We start from the raw sequence: 11,098 nt of genomic DNA on the forward strand, positions 1-11,098 counted from the left end.
AATGTACAATCACATGAAATCACAGACTGCAGTGTACAGTGTACAATCACATTATGAAATCACAGACTGCAGTGTACAATGTACAATCACATTATGAAATCATAGACTGCAGTGTACAATGCACACAAGTTGCCACAGCGTTCAATTTGTTAAAAAGCAACATGTAAAGTCAGTATCTGAAGCACCATAAAATGAGATGTGCCTTAGTAATTACATATTTCTAACATGCCTTCCTAAGGATTTCTCATGTTGCTGTGCAGGCTTCCAAGAGCCGGGAGGTGGGTGGTAGGTGACTGTCGATTCAGCATTTCGACTGCTCTCCTCACAGCCCCTGGGATGCATCAGTGTTCAGTAATCAGCTTACTGGCTAAATGAGTGAGAAAACAGCGTAACTTGGAACCATTGTGCTGCTCGGCGTGTGAGCACTTACTGCTTCAAATCCTCAAGCTCACCGCATGTATCGTTCCTGTTTTTCTTTAGGAGCAAAAACCCTGGAGAGTGTGGTGCTCAGTAAAATGAATTTCGAGTCTTTTGTAAAAAGTCTTCTTCTCGTCCGTCAGTATCGAGTTGAAGTGTATAAGAACAGAGCTGGAAACAAGGCCAGCAAGGAGAATGATTGGTGTTTGGCTTTCAAGGTAATGTCTTGCTTTTTGTTTACTTATTTTACTTCGAGAAAGAATGAAAAGTGTGAGCGAGTTCTATGATTGTGTATATTTAAAAATGTTAGCCGGATTGTGGCAGGTAACTGCTTTCAGAGATTGGAATATTCTTTAGCCTGTGACTTAAAAAAAAAGTTGTTTAATAGCAATTCAGAAAGTCAGTAGTTCATCATTTTAAGATGAATTTGAATGCTCTGTGCTTGATCACTGTTCCAGCAGCCGAGCTGCGAATAATAAGTAGCCTCAACATAATGCTGAATGCCAGCATTAGGGAAGAATTTGATGTTACGGTTTTCCAAGTAGTGCTGTCACCGACGGGATCCCACAAACTGGTTCACTGAGGGACTGGATGGGAATGTAATGCAGCTAAATCCTCTGCTCGTGATGAGGGGTCTGGACAGCTGACTGATGGAGGAAGACCCTCATGGTTATGAGATGTAAATAATCTTCATACACATCCTCATGACCGACCACAGTCTCTAAAATAGCACCCCCCCAAAGGAACTGTCAGAAAGGAGCTACCATGCAAGATGAATCGTTCCTGCAGTAGTATGCACATTTGTAATATGTAGATAACTTTGGGTAGGTCTGCCTTTCTCTTTAGATTATAATTTTTGTAAGTCATGGGACATTGTTAAGTGGGCATTAACTTCTTAGGTCATGCCAGAATTCTTCAATATGAAATCTTGTATTTCCTGTCTTTTAGGTCAGGGGGTGGAAATCTTAAAATATGTATCTTTATATAATAATAATTTATAAATTATCAAGGGTGAATGGGGGACGGGGGGCAGACGAAGGGAGGGGGAGGGGGAAAAAAGGAAAATGAGCTGATTCTGGGAACCTAAGAGGCAAGCGAATTTTGGGAATAATGAGGGCAACAAATGTATATATGTTCTCTACACACTTGATCTATGTATTGTGATGAATTGTATGAGCCCCAATAAATTGATTTTTTTTAAAAAGTATCTTTATTGGGCTAAAATTAAATCTCCCTGATATTTTTAAAGAAATTTAGTATAAAACTATTCTTGATTTGTCCTTCTTAATTAGCTTACTAGATCTATTGTAAAAGATTAATGGGAATAAAAAAAGATTAATGGTATTTGAAATAGCGGATCTCCTTGATTTCTTTCACATGTTCTTAATAGTAGATTTAGGTTAGTATAGGACCTGAGATAGTTCAGGTTTATTGTGCTAACCTGGTCGATAAACACCTGTGGGATAGTTGAAGGGTGGAGAGTTAATGGCTCGGTGAGCCTCGCCTTTCTAGTCTCGGGTCTCTTGCTCTCTGATGGTCGGATCAGGGTGCAGCTGCCTTAGCCAGTTCCCTGCTTCAGCTGGCAAGGCTCATTTCCTGCAAGACATCCCTGAGGAGAAGCCACATGGACCTACCCTGATGCAGCCCTGGGTGCTGGAGCAGCCATGTGGAGACCCCTGCCAGCGCTGAGATGCTTACACATCCACTGATTCTCTGTCCTCCTGCAGTCGGTGTTATTGTGTGTGTTTTGTGAGATTGAGGAGGACTTTGTAAATCGGTGTCAGATATATGGGTTAATGTTGAATTTAGGGGCTTGGACTGGACTGGGTTGGGATGCTTTCTTAATGTACACTTACTCTTTATATAAAACTCTCTTTACATACATATGATTTTCTGTGGATTTGTTTCTCCGATGTACCTAGACTAACACAGGACCTTAGACCCCACCTTCTTCAGATTACATATAATGTTAAAGGACTTTTACCTTTCCCTATGGGGAGCAAGGGAACTAGGGAGTTGAACATGGGGCAAACAGAAGAGCATGAAAGAGGATGTTTCCACAGTGACAAATGTAATCAATGTCACGCCACAAACTTGCTCCCTTGTGTTTTCATCTTTGCGGTTGAGTCATTGTGGACCTTCTGTCTCATTGGTGGTGGTTTTTAAGTAGAGCACCGACTGTATTGGTCAGATCCTTTATTTTGTGTGCTATTTTGCTGTTTGCTAAAGGGTGACCTTAAAGGGGAATTTAATGTGTCTCAGGATGACAGAGCCAAGGATTCCTCTGTTCTCTTCTATTCCAGTTTGTCTGACTTAAAACAAAAAAAGTTGAGTTCTGCTTCACATTTTTCTTCCCTCTCTCTGGGACTATCTACTTTAACCTCGGTCAGAACAGTTAGTGGTAGGTAGCTGGACACCATTTATTTCTTCTGGTCTCAGGGTAGACAGGACTGTTGTGTGGGTTAACTTGTTTCTTCTCTGACCTTTTGTTTAGTTCCTGGCAATTTGACACCCATAGCTGTATCTTAGAGGGCCGTTGGCAAGCCAAAACCTCAGATGCTGCTCCACTAAGATGCAGGTCCTGGTTTTTGGGAACTGTCTTCATGCCAGTTGACTGAATTGGCCTAAGGCTGAAATCAGTATGGACATCATTAGTTTTTTTTTTTTTGGTAGGATAGCTATTTTAAAAAAATCATTTTATTGGGCTCTTACAGTTCTTAACACAATTCTTACATACATCTATTGTGTCAAGTACATTTGTACATATGTTGCCATTATCGTTTTCTTTTTTAATTTTTAATCATTTTATTAGGAGTTCATACAACTCTTATCACATCATTAGTTTTATATGTGTCCTGGTAATCTGATGATAGTCGGAAAGACAGGGATACTTTATAGAAAATGTGATAAGTTTTGCAATATATGCTTGCAAGTCATTTCTTTTTGTTATGAAACATTTTATTAATGTCATTCATTAGAGTTGGAATTCTTTGCTGGTATAATTTAAAATAAGTTCAACAGTGTCTCACAATGTCCCCCCGTTATTTTTGCACAGGCTTCTCCAGGCAACCTTTCTCAGTTTGAAGACATTCTGTTTGGTAGCAATGATCTGTCAGCTTCCATTGGCGTGGTGGGTGTTAAAATGTCCACCGTTGATGGCCAGCGGCAGGTTGGCGTCGGGTATGTGGACTCCATTCAGAGGAAGCTGGGGCTGTGCGAGTTCCCCGACAACGACCAGTTCTCCAATCTTGAAGCTCTCTTGGTTCAGCTCGGACCCAAGGAATGCGTTTTACCAGCAGGAGAGACGGCCGGAGACATGGGGAAGCTGAGGCAGGTAAGGAAAGCTGAGTCTAGGGCTGGGACCTGAATCTGAGTTGAGGGAGGGCTTTTTCATGGGCTTAAGGCTGTTTTATTTGAGGAAAACTATGTAATGAAAGTCTCAAGTCTTGGTATCTAACTACAATATCTTTTCTTTTTGAAGAGTGCCCTGATGTTTATCTTGTACAGAAAACATTGTATCTTTCATATAGAGGACATCAGAACAAGAGGCTTCTTTGTAAAGCCTTTCTCTGCGTCAGACCAATTCCCTGTCCCTCTTTCCCTTCCTCTTTCCATCTGCCCTCCTTCCCTTCCTTTTGAAAGTAACAGACTGCCAACCTTCAAGTATTCAGAATTGATTTAAAAAAGGTGATTTGAAAGAAAACGATAATGAATACAATTCTGTATTTAGCATGGATTTATCAAACAAGCAAAAAGGAATCCTTTGGGTTACATTTGCGTCGTTCCCGGATAATCCTAGGGATTTGAGAGATTCTTCCTCCTCTTTCTCAGTTCAGGGAGCTTCCGATTGCCATTTGTATGAGTGTGTGGCTTATTGGGATGCTTCTTCCTTCAAGGACGGCATGTTCTAAGGATTCTTTTCCTTTTTCGGACTTCAGATACCCCCAGGACTATTTGGAAAGTACTTGCCAAATCTAAGGTGGGCATTTAGTCTGTAGATTTAAAAAATGTGTGTTAATGCTTATGAAGGAGCTCCAAAACGTTCCTGGAAGATTCTGTTACCTTTTAATTCCAGCATCCCACGGGTCTTGGGAGCCCCCCCCGCCCGTGTGGCCATCTTCCTGCAGCGCCATAGCAGTGCCGCGTGGGCTGATGGCCGATGAGCCCGGGCCGTGTTGTGCTCATCACTGTTGCAGGCTTCTTTTCTCACGGCAAGGTCTGAATATAAGTCATTTAAAGTGTTTCTTGTACCGTAGGTCATTCAGCGAGGAGGAATTATGATCACGGATCGAAAAAGAACGGAATTTTCCACAAAAGATATTTGTCAGGATCTCAACCGGTTACTGAAAGCCAAAAAGGGAGAACAGATGAATAGTGCTGTCTTGCCAGAAATGGAGAATCAGGTCAGTGGATTGCGAATGTGAGTCTTTCAAATTATAGTCGTGGCATTTTATAAAGGTGGTACCTCCACATTATCTCAAAACCTAAACTGGGGAGCAGCGATATTTTGTCGATTTGGTTTCTGATTAAAGTGGTAACAATGACTATAAAAACTTGAATTTAGCCTTAAGTGTAATGTCTTTATATCGTACTACATATGTCCTCGGGGTATAGAAGGCTTGAGGGCTGCATTTGAACAGGTCTGATCACTGTGTCTGCATGGTGAATGGAAGAAAGACTGACTATCTCATTATTTCCCAACTGTGGATGCAGCCTTTGACAAATGACTTCACCAATGTGGGAGGCAATCTCCCAGTGTTAAATAGGATAAAAAATACCTGTCTCAGAGGATAGTGATGGAGATTAGGAGATAATAAGTGTGACTCCATCTACAGCACATAATATTCGTGTAGCAAATACCGCATCTAAGCAGTTTGACTTAAGATCTGGTGTGGGTTATGTGTGATTAGTCGTTAAAATGAATATGTATACAACTTCCATGGGTTTTCATTGGTTGAAGTGGATCTCAATGGTCAAATGCTGGATGCCAGGGGACTAGAGGTGCATTTTGATGGTAAAATTTTTGACATACTGATCAGGAAAAAGAAAACTTGTATTGTCTGTTTAAGCAAGGTCCAATCCCCCACAAACCCATTACTGCCAAGATAACTCGAGCTCATGCCTCATTGTGAGCCTATAGGACAGCGTAGAACTGCCCCATAAGACTTCCAAGTCTGTGGGTCCTTCCCGAATCCCCTGCCACACAGTTCTAATGTGGAGTGGCTGGTGGGTTTGAACTGCTGACCTTTGGTTAGCAACTGAGCATTTAACTACTATCCCTTCAGGGATCTATTTAAATAAGACAGCAAATTTTATAACTCAAAGTAAATTTCAAACTAGAATGAACTTTTGGTTAGTCTGGGTATCCGGCTATAATTTTATTTTGACATAATTATTCATCAAGTAATAGTTTGAGCCAATTGAAAATCTAGCCAATTCTGTTGTTCATGACAATAAACCAGTGTGGATGAGCGAGCAGTAATCCCACTATTAAAGAAATTTCAGTGTGGAAACCATCAAAAGCCTTACTTCACTCTGCTGCCTGATCTGACTCTGGCTGCCCTGGTAGCACCTTGCCCTGTGTCCTAGACACCACCCTCTGATCCTCGCTAGGGCGCAGCTATCTCAGACCTCGGAGGACTCCGCCCTGTCTGCCATCTTGGAGCTGAAAGACACCTGCTGGGGCCAGAGCTCCTAAACCAGCAACTGTGTGTGGGAGGCTCTGGGCCAAAGCCAGTTTTGCTGGTTATAAACGAGATCTCCAGAACCAGAAGGAGGCTGCAACTCTTCTGAAAATTGAAGATATTTATGCCCAAGATGAAAATTGAAGATGTTTAAAGAGGCATGCTTCGCGGACAAAATAAAAAGCAACAGCGACTCCTGGTGGCAACCTAACGGAGCTAGGGTAGTCTGGGAAAGGTGGCACCTGCCAACTTCTGAAGCGACTTACTTGCCAAGTAAGGCCTTTGGATACAGAATCCACATGATGCTGTGTGTCTCCCCGAAAGACTAAAACTTAATGAAAAGTAAATAAAATCGTGGATTTGATTTTTTTTTTTTAATTGCGCTTGCTTTGAGAACGGAGGTGCACCTGACTCGAGACACGATCACTTTCACTTGGCTCATACACACGTAAAACGTGCACAGTGAAAAAGGAAGACCGAAGAAGGATGGACACATTTGTGTCGTGGGGTTGGTGAGGAACATACGTGACCTGCTAGACAAACAGACAAATCTGTCTTGGAGGAGATGCAGCCAGAACGCTCCCAGGAAGGGAAGATAGTGAGACGTATCGCATCTACTTTAGACGGTCACCCTGGGGAGCCAGCTCCCGGAGAAGGCCATCATGCTTGGGCAGTGCAGGAGAAAGCCTCAGTGAGAGGGAGTGACTCTGGGGCGGTGGCGATGGGCTCAAACAACGCCGTGCTCATGGGAATGGTGCACGACGGGCAGCATTTCCTTCTGTTCTGTGTAAGGTTGCTAGGAGTCGGGCGGAATCCACAGCAGGGTAATAACAAGGGCTCTGTCTGGGGACATGCCAGAATTACCCATTTTACTCCTGGGGGGCATTTGGGTAGCTTGAACTTTTGACCACTGAAATGTGCTACAATTGCAGTAGATTTTCATTTTCTAAGAATTGGCTTTTAATTCTAAGAGATTTATTTAAATTTTACCTAATTTTTTGGTTTTGGATTGGGAATGTTCAAAATTCATTTCATTTTGGCTTTTTAAAAATCTCTAGATGTACAGCAATCTCTCTGTCTTTCAGGTTGCAGTTTCCTCCTTGTCTGCAGTCATCAAGTTTTTAGAACTCCTATCAGACGACTCAAACTTCGGACAGTTTGAACTGACAACGTTCGACTTTAACCAGTACATGAAGTTGGACATTGCTGCGGTCAGAGCCCTCAACCTCTTCCAGGTGAGAAATAGCTGTGTGAAAAGTACCGAGTGATTGGAAGTGTATTCTCTGATATGTACTGAAGACACATATAAAGGAACTTACATATGCTGAAATGTCATCGTTAAAATGGATGGCTTTGAATTACTGACTTTTATGTAACAACAATTGTGAGGGTGGCGATGGACCGACAGCGTTTTGTTCTATTGTATGTAGGGTTTTTAGGAGTCAAGACCGAGTCCCAGGCACCTAACAATAAAAATAAAACGTGTTTTATTTTTGTAGTGTTAAGCTATACAAATAATATATACATTAATCATTTTATTGGTGGCTCCTACAGCACAAATGCTATTTTTAAACATCTTGTGAATGACAATGTATATTGTCGGGATGTATATTGTTTTTAAAATTACTTCCTTAGATGTTTGATGCCTGAAATGACGATGACTTATCTAAAGCTTTGGTTTTGTACAGGAGGAAAGGCAGATAAGTAAGTTGAAGATTTGCTTTTCGGAAGCGGAATTGTTATGTTAATTTCCCACTTTAGCTTTGAGAAGTGTTGCGTGTTCTTGTTCCCAAATTAAATTCTTTGTCATGGTAGACCTTCACCAACCATGCTCTTGACGTCTCGTGTCTGTCCTAGGGATCTGTGGAGGATACCTCCGGCTCCCAGTCTCTGGCCGCATTGCTGAATAAGTGCAAAACTCCTCAGGGGCAGAGATTGGTTAACCAGTGGATTAAGCAGCCGCTCTTGGATAAGAACCGGATAGAAGAGAGGTATTTTATTCTGTACTTTCGTAATCTTGGAGGAACTCATTGATTCCATGTGATTTTGTTATTGACAGGCAATCTTGTGCGTAGATTAACATTTCATCTGTGCAAGAGACTAGTCATGGCCTTGGCTCCTCAAAGAACCTACTTTTCTGAATAATTGCTTACTTAGATAAAGTACTATTTCTAGGGAAATGGTAAACCTAAGGGGGAAGTGGGAAGAGTTCTGTTGCATTGTGGGGATTGCAACCAGTGTTAGAAGACAAAGTATGTATGAATTGTGTGGAAAGCCAAGATGCTTGCAGACGTTCAGCCAAATCACAGTTCAACCAAGCACCACAGAGCAGCGATGTTGGGGAGGGAGTGTGGCAGCATCTTCACAGCATGGCCTTTGGTTCAGATTTTGCTTTGACCAGTGTGCTCCCTGTGTGATCTCAGGCACGTTTCTCAGTCCCCCTGTAGCTCAGTTCCTTCATCTTTAAAACGAAATGAATAATTGCAATGACTTCATTGTATGAGATCTAGATCCTTCATATGTATAAAGGGTATTGAATGGTGTCTGGGGCATAGGACGCGCTTTTTCTTCACGTAGACAGGGTTCAAGGAGCCTAAGCTGAAGAAATTTAAAACTGAGTATGGGGAAAGTTGGAAAATTGAATGAATATGAATAGCAGTTGGATGCATTTTATGTTTTCATCTGTTTTAGATAACGCTTTTAAAAAAATTTTAAGTGAAATATAAATAAGAGCACAAATCTTAAGTGTGCATTTGATGAGTTTTTACAGCATGACCGCATCTATGCAACAGCACAACTCAAGAAGCCGTTCACTACCATCCCAGAGGCTCCTCGAAAGTACCCCACCTTCCTGCACCCCAGTAGAGAGCGAGGCTGTGACTTTTAGCAAGAATTACTTTTGTCTGTTTAGAAGCCTTACTTAAATTTCATAATTATGCTCGTAGTTCACCCTAGCGTTTGACAAGGAGCCTGGGTGGAGTAGCGGTTACTCATTAGACCGTTCGCTGCACAGCCGGCACGTGGAAACCACCAGCCGCTCCTTGGGAGAAAGATGAGGTTTCCCGCTCTCCTAAAGACTTCCAAGTGAGAGAGATTGGTCTAAACGAGCAAAATTTCCCCCTTGCCTCTTACTTTGCTCAAACAAGTGAAAGTTAAACAGTTCCCAAGCTGTAGCAGAGTCACTCAGCATATTTTTATCTTCAGATTTGTGGATAAAAAGAAGTCATTAGAACATCTATGTATTTGGACCCTGGAAAACCCGGAAATGTTATCAGAATTAGCATTAGAAGGCAAGCTCCAAATAGAAGATTTTGTGTGGAGGCTACAGATTCCTGTCATGGGATCTGTGGTCTGCGATCACGGACTCATTAGAAAGGCCCTTGGTGAGGATGGTTTTAACTTCTCTGCAGCCGCAGGGGAAGAGAAGCCTTTTCTCTCTTTAATCTTCCCCAGTTTTCTTTCTTGAAGAGAAATGAAGAGAGGTATTTTATTCTGTACTTTCGTAATCTTGGAGTAACTCATTGAAGCAGGAAGGCTTTTTCAAGGACCGGCACTGAAACTCCAGACAGACAGACAGATCGACCCTTTGCCCTTGCCTTCCCTTCTCACATCCTCTTGCTGTGAGAGCTCATGCCTTCTCGTGTAAACCTTCCTGCAATTCTTGGCACAAAAGCAGTCTTCAACGGTTTTGTTTCCCCCCCCCAACAAATCACTGTCCCCCCCCCTGCCCCCCAACAAATCACATTGTTCTTAGCCTTCATTATCTAACACCGCCACCCCCCCTCATCCTGGTAGTGGAGTATCTGAGTGAGGTGTTCATTTTACAGTATGTGGCTGTGAAGTGAATTGCATTTAGGACAGCGAAGCTTTCTCTTTTTCTTCTTTTTATGAGAACATTGAAGATTGACAGCTGGGCCTAGATTCTTGAGTTTGGCGCATGCGTCTTGTCCAGTGTTGTGTCCCGGGTCAGGTTCAGGAGCTGCGATGGCACTGGAGTTACTTGTGCACTATTTATTGTGCACTAATGGCGTTCCTTACTGTGCACTCTTGTTTCCCGGTGGAGGCCCTCTCGTGAAGGGGAGTGGTGGTGCGGTGCCTGCTCCGTGCCTGGCATCTTGCTGAGTGCCTCACAGTCGTCCGCTCTGCGTGAGCCTCAGCCACACTGTGCTCCATTGCTTGTGTCTGACTTCGTTATATCCAAAATAGACTATCAGAAAGGAAAGCTTGCCTCACTCCACCGTCATTTTTCTGTGAGTTACATTACGTGCTTTACCATTCATCTTTCTTCTCACTCACCTGCACTTACACTGAGTTTCTGTTTTGAGTCAGGGCACGGATGCTGTTATTTCCCTCGAGACGGTTTTACTACCTTTTAGGAGCGAGTTTCTAGGAATTTCTTTCCTATTTTATACTTTAGCTAACAGTCTGTTTGGTACAAACGTACACTAGGAACCCTGCCCGTATACAGGTTTTTTCCCCACTTTCTGGTGGGTTCCAAGAGTCCTCGTGTTTGCATAGATTGTTTGGACTGTTGCTTTTGTCTTTCAGTTTTTTTCTTCTGGTCTTTCAGAGGTTTATTTGCTGTCTTGGTAATTCCTGCACATTTTTCAAAGTTAGAAATACCCTTTGGGGAAGGATATCGATTATGTATATGTCTATATGTTGGCATATAAAATCATTTACTCTTGTGAAGCTGGCGAAATACTTTGTGAATGTGAATTTCATATTCATATTGATGTCTAGTTTTTAATAGAGTATTTCTTTGTATATAAAGTTTAATTCCATTCATGTGGCAGGCTTGTTAGAAACAAGACTTTCATAGAGTGAGCGCTGGAAATTCAGACATGAGCGGTGCTTGTGTGATGGGATATCAAGCCTCTTGAGATCTTGTCTTCCCAGGTTGTGCTTTCATTCTGGAAGGTTGGCAGTTCAAACCCACCAGTAGCTTCAAGGGAGAAGGAGGAGGCCATTTGCTTCCGTACAGATTAACCGCCCCT

The 11,098-nt window shown here is 42.3% G+C and overlaps 1 protein-coding gene across 1 annotated transcript in view; it reads left to right on the forward strand.

Annotated features, from left to right (window-relative positions):
* Positions 1-11,098, forward strand: part of MSH2 (mutS homolog 2) — an 83,793-nt gene that overhangs the window by 9,562 nt on the left and 63,133 nt on the right. Inside the window, exons 2-6 of the mRNA XM_004699750.3 lie at positions 481-635; positions 3,473-3,751; positions 4,674-4,820; positions 7,187-7,336; positions 7,959-8,092. Coding sequence (XP_004699807.1) covers positions 481-635; positions 3,473-3,751; positions 4,674-4,820; positions 7,187-7,336; positions 7,959-8,092 — 865 coding nt within the window. The remainder of the gene's footprint in view (positions 1-480; positions 636-3,472; positions 3,752-4,673; positions 4,821-7,186; positions 7,337-7,958; positions 8,093-11,098) is intronic.

This window comes from Echinops telfairi, unplaced genomic scaffold, assembly GCF_000313985.2.
Source record: "Echinops telfairi isolate 266 unplaced genomic scaffold, ASM31398v2 ScPeMD7_7475;HRSCAF=8513, whole genome shotgun sequence".
Classification (NCBI taxonomy): domain Eukaryota; kingdom Metazoa; phylum Chordata; class Mammalia; order Afrosoricida; family Tenrecidae; genus Echinops; species Echinops telfairi.